This window comes from Diabrotica virgifera, chromosome 10 (assembly GCF_917563875.1).
Source record: "Diabrotica virgifera virgifera chromosome 10, PGI_DIABVI_V3a".
NCBI classification, from domain to species: Eukaryota; Metazoa; Arthropoda; class Insecta; order Coleoptera; family Chrysomelidae; genus Diabrotica; species Diabrotica virgifera.
The window spans coordinates 89,997,480-90,009,890 of NC_065452.1; the positions used below are offsets into that span (position 1 = coordinate 89,997,480).

General features: G+C 40.0%; 1 protein-coding gene across 1 annotated transcript; it reads left to right on the top strand.

The window, feature by feature from the left end:
- The first annotated feature begins 7,527 nt into the window (after positions 1-7,527).
- LOC126878575 (uncharacterized) lies at positions 7,528-8,429 on the top strand. The gene has a single exon (XM_050641372.1). It carries the CDS (start codon positions 7,644-7,646, stop codon positions 8,412-8,414), a length of 771 nt encoding a protein of 256 aa, XP_050497329.1. The 5' UTR covers positions 7,528-7,643; the 3' UTR covers positions 8,415-8,429.
- Positions 8,430-12,411: the final 3,982 nt, after the last annotated feature.

Consider the following 12,411-nt stretch of genomic DNA (forward strand, 5'->3'; position numbering starts at 1 on the left):
TTATAAAACCAGCTGTTATGCAAAATAATTGTTGTTGAAAGATTTTAACCTATTTGTAGATAACAATGACAATGATTGGCGTCAAGGTAAACAGTTTCTACATACCATGTTTGAAGGCATGTATCAATTTAGCTGAAATAGGCAAGACGTTATGAATAAACTCGTTGATTTACTTTATACTTTATAATTATCAAAGGTTTAGACATCAAAAAACGCAAGATCGCTTATGACCTATCCTTAGATCACTCCCGATAATTATCACGATATACTCGATCTATATTTCTACAATAATACAATGAGATGCTTAAGAGCATTGCAATCTAAATTTCTAATAAAAACTTAAGGCTAAGGACAAACTTGCTAGTATCCAAGGCCCATTTACCACTAGGCCCGTGAGGCACCTGCCTCGGGTCCGAATTTTAATGGGGCCCGGAAAGATCACAAAAAAATTTATTGCCGCTTTAGTTTGATGCCGGTTTCCGCAAAGATAAGGTATTGTTTGATTGTATTAGTTTTCAGTCCTGCTCTTCTGAAGTTCAACTAATCGATTTAATCAGTCGTTTTATTAAATTTCTTTAAATATTTATTTTTCTTAACTAATCGTTTCGTTACTATCATGAATTATAAACATTGAAGTGACAGTGAGAAACGAAAAAAGCAAAAATTAAGAGAACAGGAACGACAAGCACAAAATGATGCAACATTATTATCATTTTCTACAATCCACAACAATGCGCAAAAAGGATGATCGTCCTTCCATCCTGTTGCTGATCAATCTGTGCTGACTAGTGATAGTGATAGTGAAAATAAATTGTGTAATGAAGGACGAGTTGCAATCAAAGAAAATGATGACTCCACTGTTGATTTTCAAGCGACTTCACTTGGAACAAGTACCTACATCTCCGTCATCTCCTACAGAAAACGACAATGTCATTAACTCTTTTCGTAGCGATATTGGGGATTGGCCAAACATTTAAATCTGGAATTTCAACAATATTTTATAAATAATCGACGGAATCAAAATATTGATAAAATTAGTGAATGTGTTAGACAATTGGATAATAATTAAACAAGACATTTGCAACGTGTGATTTTCTATAAAACGAAAGCTAATGGGGAAAAATCTTTGCGAGTGGTTAGTGAACAATCCTAAATGTAGCCGTGTTTATTGTTACATTTGTAAACTATTTTCAACGAAAGTTTGTCTTCCAACTTCCGATATGTATAATGGCTAAAAAAATATCAATAGGACAGTGTACAGTAAGGGAAAAAACCCTTACTGTATAATATAATATGTATCCAAAATATGTATATAATTTAAGCATAATTAGGTCGATACAGAAGATGTTTCTGTAATCACAAACAAAGCGAAGGTTGATTGATAGAGTTTGTTTAGGTAACCTCACTAGTAAGTAACGATACCCACGTACCGTTTACTTTCAAAGTCCAAAATAAAGATTGATATAAAAGCCCGAAGAGGGCTAAAATATAGGATTAATATTTCATTTGTAGATTGTTATTATAGTTAGCATTTGTGCGAGATGGGTGTCTGAATGACTACCCCGCGAAACAACATCTCCCTAACCTTACGATTATGGATGTTGTAAACCTTTAAATAAAAGTATAGTTAGAGTCAGTGTTTCCTTAGTTCCAATAGCTCCCTTTCCGTCCCTTAAGGACCCAACACGACATCAGTTATTCAACATTAGCGATCTCCTGAACATATATCATCAATAATTGGTACATTAGTCAAGAGAAGGAGTACAGCAGGACAAATTGTAACATTAATAGAAAAAAGTTATTTAGAAGGAAAGGAATATTGGAGAAACGTTCTTGAACCATTAAATTTTTGTCCAAAAACGGTCTATCCTTTTATGGCTCAACAAACAACTTATTTACAAAATGAAATGGAAATTTTTTAAGTTGCTTAGAGTATTTAAGCGAATTTGACCCATTTTTAGGTAGTTACTTACAAAAATATAATGACGTTGGTAGTGTAAATGTCAACTGCCTCTCGTCATCGATATGTAACGAATTTATTGCTCTGCTCGGAAAACAAGTTCAAAATGTTATAATAAAAAAAGTAAAAGTGACAAAATACTTTTCTCTTTTTATAGACTCTACACCCGATATTTCACATATCGATCAATCAGATCGATATGAGAACTTTAATAAACAGATATGTGTAACCGACTGGAAAACTATATTTCTATTAATTTTTTTTTATTTTTTTTTTGTATCTCGGCTGCAATGGCCATTGACATAAACAATATTGAATATACAATAATTAATTACAATGAGGACTTATAATAAAACATTTAAAAAGTCCAGATTCAGCCATACGGCCCGCACTCCCTTTAAGAGGAAAATTCACTCATCCCAGATACCTAGGTTATCAAAAGGATTGAGCTCTGGTGGGACTCTTTCCGTGACTATCGAGCCCTAGGTGACTTGGTACGCCGGAGTATCTCCCAAAAATTTTCGCACGCATCTGGAGGTCGAGAGTAGCACAGCTTTCTGCATAGTCTTGTAAAGATGTTCATTTAGACCCAGCTTTTTGATGTTTTCTATGAGGTCCTTTGGAATGACTCCAGTAGTAGAACGAATAATAGGTATTATCTGGGTACTTTCCATTCTCCATTGTTTCCTTATTTGTATTTCGAGATCTCTATACTTGGCGATCTTTTCGTTGTGCTTAACACTCAGATTATTGTTGTTAGGTATCGCCACTTTTATTAATGTTGTTTGCCTAGTAAGTTTATTAACTAGTATGAGATCCGATCTATTGTGTGCCACTGTTTGGTCTGTGAGCATAGTGCGATCCCAGTATAGCTTGTAGTTGTCGTTTTCAAGCATTCTATCAGGGACGTATTGATAATAAGGAAGATGGTCGGTTTGGAGAAGTCCAAGTTTGTTAGCTAGTTCTTGGTGGAGAATCTTTCCTACTGAGTCGTGGCGTTCTTTATAATCAGTTCCGACAAACGCCTGGCAGTCCCCGGTAAGATGTTGGATGGATTCTTGGGCTTAACATCCATATCGGCATTTGTCGTTTTGGACCTGAGTTACAATGTACTTCAGGTAATTTCTAGTTGGAATAACCTGATCTTGAATGGCAAGTAGGAAACCTTCTGTCTCGGGAAACATCTTTCCTGATACCAACTAATAGTTGGACGCTCTACTGTCGACATATTCTTGTTTGACCTCATTGAGATGCCGTCCATGCAGTGGTTTACTCATCCAGGTGTGCATTTTTTCGTCCTTAGATAGGTGGTTTATGCGCATTTTTTGTTCCCTCAGTTTAAGCGGCGTTGAGTCATCTACTGCGCAGATTGCACGATGTAAAGTAGATGATTCAGCCTGTGCCTGAAAATAAGTTCTTAAGTTAGCCACTTGTTTATCCAATTGCTCATCAATGTCCATGAGTCCTCTTCCTCCTAGATACCGCGGTAATGTTGTTCTCTCTACTGCACTGCGAGGATAATGGTTGTGTGCCTTTGTGAAAAGTGTTCTTGCTTTCCGCTGAAGACTTTCTATATCGGTTTTTGATCATTTGATAATACCAAATGAGTAGCTAAGCGCGGAAAAGGTATTTAATGCCTTAAACAAATTTTTACTATTGAGATATGACCGATTAAGCTGTCTTACCCTTCGTACAAATTCAGAAGTTAGTTCGGTTTTCATTTGTTTATGGTCAATTTTCCGCCTTGCTTTACACCGAGATATTTATACATGTCATTTTCACCCATGGCCTCGATGTTCTGGCCATTTTGCATATCGAAACCACCGGGCTGAACCTGTCCTCTGACTATATTTAATATACGGCACTTGTCTAGACCGAAGTGCATACTAATATCATTAGAGAAGGTTTCTACAGTTTTTAGCATCTGATCTAGGTGTTTTCGAGTTGAAGCCATTAATTTTAAATCATCCATATACAACAAATGATTAAGCTTCGCTACAACAGTATTGCTATTTTTGATGCTAAAGCCTGAGTCAGTGAAATTCAGAAGCTGAGATAGTGGGTTCATTGCTAGGCAGAACCAAAGTGGACTCAAGAACTCCCCCTGGAAAAGCCCCCGGTTAATTGGGATTTCTTCAGTTTCGATATTGTTTTCACCATGTATTTGAAGGTGAATTTTTGTCTTCCATTCAGTCATTATATGCTTTAAAAAGGTCAATATTATCATCGACTTTATATATTTTCAATATCTCGATAAGCCATGCATGCGGCACTGAATCAAACGCTTTCTTGTAGTCAATGAAAGCAGTAAAGAGATTTCGTTTTTTGATATATGCCTGGTTAGAAATGACTGAGTCGATAATAAGCTGTTCTTTACAGCCCATGGAACCCTTAGCACATCCTTTTTGTTGAGGCTCTATGATATTGTTTTGAGCACAGTGTTGGTAGATACGCCGAGCTACACAGGATGTGACCAATTTGTAGACTTTTGTGACTTTCAACGCCAGCTACTCATGTTGTTATGAGTAGCTGGCGTTGAAAGTTGGTTTCCCCAAAACTCATGAATTTCTTCTTGACTTGGGTATACTTTATTTTCATTTTCTACAGTGGAGTTAAGTTTCCTATAAAACGCCTTCTCTGAATGCTCAAAGAGTATGTTGTCGCATTTTCGTTTGTTACTGACTTTGTATCTCCTTAGACGGCCTGAATAAACGGAGAGTGTTTGTTTTAATGTGTCCAGGCAATGTTCAGCTGTGTTGTTTTCTGGATCATGCTGTGAGTGTCTCGGAGTATTTCGCATTATTTCTTCAGCTCTTCTAATTAATTTTCTACCCGTTGTTCCTCGAATATATTCCGTTATTTGATCAATATCCCTTCGCAACGATTCAATTTTTCTTTGCAGCCGTTTTCCCCAAAGTGCAATTCTGTCACCAGTCCTTCCGTTGTTAGTACCCCGTCATGTTCTTATCTTAACGCCCATTACATTAGCAATAGATGTTGCTGCACAGTAGATCATCATATGCAAATACTCCAATGTTTGAGCTTCTACGACATAATTGGGTAGGACTTCAGTGTTCATAATTTGTAACAGCGCACCTAGTTTCTTACAAGAGTTTATTCTTGGTAGCGGTGGTCTGCTAAGTGGGTTTGTTCCACTAAACTCTTGTACGGCTCGTGCCATTTCGTTTAACAGACTATCGTGCAACTCGTTTTTGTTCTCATGTGTGTTCTCAGGTCGAGTTTCTTGTATGGCAGGCTCGGGAATCTGCTCATGTGTTTCGTTAGGGACTTGATCCACAACTAGCTCTTGGTTATTAATTTCCCTTTCGACTTCGCTTTTGATGGCATCGCGTCTAGTCCCAGGGATAAGATTATTTCTGATGATTACCCGGTATTGGTCTGCTACTCGTTGTTCATATACTTGAATATTTGGATACTCGGCAAAATTCGGCATACAGTTGTTGTCGGTAGCCGATTGCTTCTTGACCGAGGTTTGTCACCTTATAGTAAAAGCGCAGGATGTTTTCGTTCATGGACACAGTCCATTTCATACGCTGTCTCGGTCCTCCCGCTTGAGTGAGCGCCGGCTGATGTTCCAGCTCAGCACCTTCAGCGAGTGGAGCTCTTGTTGTTGTTTGGCTCATTTCTTGTGGTTGTTGTTGTTGGGCTGTAGCTGTTTGTGTGACAGGGCCCCGCCTCCTCAACACCCTGCCACCGACGTCCCGCATGCTGTCACGTCCAGCGCCGGCTCCAGACGTGCACTGGCGATCCGCAGACAGCGATTCTAAACATAAATCATTACTCACCATATTAATGGGTTTGCATTTTATACCTACTGCCAGGTGTCAGTTTTTGCTCCACGGCAGGTATCCCTACTACCCTCGGGGTATTGGCGCTAGGAACACCATGAAAGCATCCCCCATTCGCAGGGGGCCGCGCCTGATAGAAAAACTGACAAAAAAACCCCACAGGTTAAAAAAGTTATCCAGATTTAGCCATACGGCTCACACTCCCTCTAACGGGAAAATTGACTCATCCCAGATACCTACGGTATCAAAAGGATTGAGCTCTGGTGGGACTCTTTCCGTGTTATCGAGCCCTAGGTGACTTGGTATGCTGGAGTATCTCCCAGAAATTTTCGTACACATCTGACCGTCGCGAGTAGTACAGCTTTCTGCATGGTCTTATAAAGGTGTTCATTTAGACCCAGCTTTTTTATGTTTTCGAGGAGGTTCTTCGGAATGACTCCAGTAGTAGACATAATAATAGGTATAGTCTGGGTACTTTGCATTCTCCATTGTCTTCGTATTTGAATTTCCAGATCTCTGTACTTGGCGATCTTTTCAGTAAATTTACTACGTAAATTATTGTTGTTAGGTATCGCCACATCAATCAGTGTTGTTTGTCTTGTTATTTTATTAACTAGTACGAGATCTGGTCTATTATGTGCCACTGTTTGGTCTGTGAGCACAGTACGGTCCCAGTATAGCTTGTAGTTGCCATCCTCAAGCATACTCTCAGGGACGTATTGATAATATGGGAGATGGTCCGTTTGGAGAAGTCCCAGCTTGATAGCTATCTCTTGATGAAGGATTTTTCCCACTGCGTCATGCCGTTCCTGGTATTCAGTTGCAGCAAATGCCTGGCAGCCCCCTGTAAGATGTTGGATGGTTTCTTGGGTTCTGCATCCATATCGGCATTTGTCGCTCTGGATCTGAGGGTCTTTGACGATGTGTTTCAGGTAATTTTTAGTTGGTATAACCTGATCCTGAATGGCTAGTATTGAACCTTCCGTTTCAGGGAACATCTTACCCGATGTCAACCAATAGTTCGACGCTGTATTGTCGACATAGTCTTGGCTGACCTCATTGGGATGTCGCCCGTGCAGAGGTTTGCCCATCCAGGTGCGCAGTTTTTCGTCCTTAGTAAGGTGGTTGACAGACAGCCTGTAGAGTCAACGGAGACAGTAGCAGCAATGGTCACCAAAATAACCAACGAGGAAGTGGCTCAAGCGCTTCAAAAAATAAAGAAAGGAAAAGCGGTAGGACCAGATGATATTCCTGGGGAAGTATGGAGAGCATTGGGAGAGACAGGAACAAGGTGGCTAGCAGGTCTATTTAATAGAATTATGGAAGTCGGACAAATGCCAGACGAATGGAGAAGCAGTATACTGGTACCTGTTTACAAAAACAAGGGAGATATACAACAATGTACAAACTACAGGGCTATAAAACTGCTTAGCCACACCATGAAAATATGGGAAAGAGTAATTGACAGACGGATACGTGAAGAGACCGAAATATCCGAGAATCAATTTGGCTTTATGCAGGGTAGATCAACAACAGATGCAATTTTCATTATAAGGCAGTTGATGGAAAAATACAGGAGTAAAGAAACAAACGCTCATATGGTATTCATTGATCTTGAGAAAGCATATGATAGAGTTCCTCGAGAGATTCTGTGGTGGGCACTCAATAAGAAAGGAGTCCCTGGTGAATATGTAAAGATTATGAGGGATATGTATGAGGGAATAACGTCTAGTGTTAGGACAAGTGTGGGAGAGACTGATAAATTTCATGTGAAAGTAGGATTGCACCAAGGCTCTGTGCTTAGTCCGTATTTATTCTCATTAGTTTTGGACCAGATAACAGCGAAACTACAGGGTAACATTCCATGGTGCTTAATGTATGCTGATGATGTCGTGTTAGTAGGAAATAGTGAAAGAGACTTAGAACAAAAACTGGAACAGTGGAGACAAGCTCTGGAGGAAAAAGGTTTAAAACTTAGTAGGACAAAAACAGAGTATTTGGAATGTTCATTTAAAGATGGAGCTACTACAAATAAAATGGTATCTTTAGATGGTGAAATGATTGTGAAAAGCAATAGTTTTAAGTACCTAGGATCGGTATTACAGAGTAATGGAGAAATAGATGGAGATGCATGCAGTAGAATTAGGGCTGGATGGATGAAGTGGAAAGAAGCGAGTGGTGTGTTGTGTGACAGAAAAATTCCAATGAAGCTGAAGGGAAAATTCTATAAAACAGCCATAAGACCGGCTATGATGTACGGAACTGAATGTTGGGCAGTGAAAAAGAAAGAGGAACAACGAATGCATGTGGCGGAAATGAGAATGCTTAGATGGATGAGTGGAGTGACAAAGAAGGATAAAATTAGAAATGAGTATATTAGGGGAAGTCTAGGTGTGGCACCAATTGATGCCAAAATGAGAGAGCATAGGTTAAGATGGTTCGGTCATGTTCAACGTCGAGACGTTAATCACCCAATACGAAGAATAGCTGAAGTGCAGATTCCTGGAAGGAGTAGGAGAGGAAGACCAAAGAAGACCTGGGGGGAGGCGATAAGGCAGGACATGTTGGTAAAGGGGATTAACATTGATATGACCCAAGACAGAATTGTGTGGAGAAATGCAATTAGGGAAGCCGACCCCGCATAGGGATAAGGCAAAGAGAAAGAAAGAAAGAAAGTAAGGTGGTTTATGCGCATTTCTGGTTCCCTCAGTTTAATCGGTGTTGTGTCATCTACTGCGCAAATAGCGCGGTGTAGAGTAGATGTCTCAGCCTGCATCTGAAAATAAGTTCTTAAATTAGCAATCTGTTTATCTAATTGCTCACCTATATCCATAAGTCCTCGTCCTCCTAAATACCGGGGTAATGTCGTTCGTTCTACTGCACTTTTAGGGTGGTGTTTTTGTGCCTTTGTGAGGTGTGTTCGTACTTTTCGCTGAAGATGTTCTATATCCGTTTTTGTCCACTTAACAATACCAAATGAATAGCTAAGCGCGGAACAAGCGTAGGTGTTTAGTGCCTTAAACAAATTTTTACTGTTAAGCTGTGAACGAAGCAGCTGTTTTACCCTTCGTATAAACTCAGTAGTTATCTCTGTTTTCATTTGTTTATGGTCAATTTTCCGCGCTTGCTTTACTCCAAGATATTCATACATATCGTTTTCACCCATGGCCTCGATGTTCTGGCCATTTTGCATATCGAATCCTCCGGGCTGTGCCTTTCCTCTGACTATATTTAAAATACGGCACTTATCTAGTCCGAAGTGTATACTAATATCATTAGAAAAAGTTTCTACAGTTTTTAGCATCTGTTCTAGGTGTTCTCGAGTGGAAGCCATTAATTTCAAATCATCCATATACAACAGATGATTGAGCTTCGCTACCACAGTATTATTGTTTCTAATGCTAAAACCTGAGTCAGTGGAGTTCAATAGCTGGGAAAGGGGGTTCAAAGCTAAGCAGAACCACAATGGACTCAACGAGTCACCTTGAAACAGGCCCCGGTTGATTGCGATATTTTCGGTTTCGATATTGTTTTCACCGGGTATTTGGAGGTGAATTTTAGTCTTCCAATCTCTCATTATATGCCTTAAAAAGGTCGCTATGTTATCATCGACTTTGTATATTCTTAATATATCTATAAGCCATTCATGCGGTACTGAATCAAAGGCCTTCTTATAGTCAATAAAAGCAGTAAAAAGGTTCTTTTTTTTGTGAATGCCTGGTTAGAAATGACTGAGTTGATGATAAGTTGTTCTTTGCAACCCATGCGCATCCTTTCTGTTGAGGCTCTGATCTTGGGTGTTATTTTGATCCTTTGGCATTAAATAAGTAGTTCCCTGAGTTAGAAATGATGGTATTTCCTGCGGATTAGAAATAACATGATTAATTAATGTTGATAAACAACCATGAATACACCAAAACTTTTTAAGCCAGAAGTTCTGAACTCCGTCTGGTCCAGGGGATTTCCAGTTATGAAGCTCTTTGATGACATTTGAGACCTCTTCAGTCGTGAATGGTTCGTAGTTAGCAGTAACGTAGTGGTGACAGTTGTGCGTCGTATCTTCTATCCATCCAGCATTGTTGTTAAAAGCAGCTGGTGTGGAAAGTTGATTTCCCCAAAACTCATGAATTTCTTCTTGGCTTGGGTAAGACTTGTCGGCACTTTCTACGGTGGAATTGAGTTTTCGGTAGAACGCTTTCTCGGAATTTTCAAAAAGTGCATTGTCACTTTTTCGGTTGTTACTAACTTTGTACCTCCTTAGTCGCCCTGAATAGACGGAGAGTTTTTGCTTTAATGTATCCAGACACTGTTGGGCTGTGTTATTGTCTGGATCGTATCTCGAGTGTCTTGCAGTGTTCCGCATTATTTCTTCAGCTCTCCTAATGACTTTTCTACTTGGTAATCCTCGTAAATATTCTGTGATTTGACCAATATCCCTACGCAGTAATTCAATCTTCCCTTGCAGTCTTTTTTCCCAGGGTGCAATTCTGTTACCAGTTCTTCCATTATTAGTACCCCGTCGTGTTCTGATCTTAATGCCCATTACATTAGCAATTGCTGTTGCTGCACAGGAGATGAGCATATGCAAATATTCTAATGTGTGAGCTTCTACGACGTAATTGGGTAGGACTTCAGTGTTCACAATCTGTAACAGCGCACCTAGATTCTTACAAGAGTTAATTCTTGATAGCGGTGGTCTGCTAAGTTGGTTTGTTACATTAAACTCTTGTACGGCGCGAGCCATTTCGTTTACTAGGCTATCACGTAACTCGTTGTTTTCCTGCGGTGTATTATCAGGTTGAGTTTCTGGTATGGGAAGCTCAGGAATCTGCTCATCAGGGAGTTCATTAGGGACTTGATCTAAAATTAGCCCTTGATTGTTAATCTCCCGTTCGACTTCGCTTTTGATGGTATCGCGTCTAGCCTCTGGGATAAGATTATTTCTGAAGATTACCCGGTATTGATCTGACTCACAGGGATACTTGAATATCTGGGTACTCTCTGCAAAATTCGGCATACAGCGGTCGGTAGCCGATCGTTTCTTGACCGAGGTTGGTCACCTTGTAGTAGAAGCGTAAAATGTTTTCATTAATGGACGCAGTCCATTTCATGCGCTGCCTCGGTCGTCCCGCTTGAGTGAGCGCCGGCTGAGGTTCCAGCGCAGCACCTTCGGCGGGTGGAGCTCTTGCTGTTGTTTGGCTCACTTGTGGTTGTTGTTGTTGTTGGGCTGTAGCTGTTTGTATGACAGGGGCCCGCCTCCTCAACACCCTGCCACCGACGTCCCGCATGCTGTCACGTCCAGCGCCGGCTCCAGACGTGCCCTGGCGATCCCCAGGCAGCGATCCTAAACATAAATCATAATTCTCCATATTAATGGGTTTGCATTTTATACCTACTGCCAGGTGTCAGTTTTTGTTCCACGGCAAATATCCCTGCTACTCTCTGGGTACTGGCGCTACGAATACCCAGAAAGCATCCCCCATTCGCAGGGGCCGCGCCTGATAGAAGAACTGACAAAAAACTCCCACAGGAAAAAAAGTTATTATTATTATTATTAAATTATATTTAGAGACCCGAATATTGTGTAGTGCCTGAGGCCCGATTTGAAGTAAAATAGGCTCTGCTAGTATCCCTTAGGTTCTGTTGATTTATTACACAAATATCAGCCTGTACCATCACTTATACTCTGGTTTTCACTTAACTGACTCACAGGGTCTCTTCCTCTTGAGTCTTCTAGCTGGATCCGTGTTGTCGAGGAACTGGAGGGCCTCAACGTGAAAGAAGTTATTGTTTTCAACAAGACCATTGAATTTTTCAATGGGCTTGTTAACATTGTCCATTTCTAGGTCCCTATGGAGGTTACTGTTCCTATAGTACCAAGGGGCGTTAACAATGCTCCTTAGCAATTTGTTTTGGAATTGCTAGATGATGTCTAAATTACTCTTACTAGCACAACCTCAAAGCTGGATGCCATATGCCCATATAGGTTTTAAAATCTGTTTGTACAGAAATATTTTGTTGTAGATTGACAGAGTGTGGATTGCATCCCCAATAGCCAACACATTTTTCTATACTTGATGTTAAGCTGTTTTCTTTTTGAACATGGGCCCTATAGCGTAGCGTAGCGTCTAATATAATACACAAATATTTTGCGGTATCGGCATATGTTATGTGAGTATTATTTACATTAAAAACTATGTTGTTTTTTCTTGTTTTTAAAATTAATATGCACTGACTTCATTTCGTTTAATTTAATTCACCAGCATTTAGTCCAGTTGTTAAGTCTGTTAACAGAAGCTTGTAGTGTTCCTGTTGCTTCTTCATGGTCTTCACCTAAGGGTTATGATCTAATTCATGAATATCACTAGTGTATAATAGGTACAGTCACATTACCTTGTGGTCCTGTCACGGGTCTAGGACGTTTCATCGCCGCCAGTTCGTCGCCGCCAGTTCATCGCCGCCCTTTCGATGCCGCCAATTCATCGCCGGTCGATTCATCGCCAGTCATTTAATCGCTAACCGATTTATTTTCGAATTTCCGACCAATTTTCGACGGTTACATTTATTATTTAATTTTAATATTAATTATGAATTCTAGGAAATGACCTAACCTAACATAACCTAACCCTAACCTAATACTAC

Bases quoted from the DNA above. Each gene is read 5' to 3' on its own strand.
- LOC126878575 (XM_050641372.1), top strand. From the start codon at position 7,644: ATGTATGCTGATGATGTCGTGTTAGTAGGAAATAGTGAAAGAGACTTA.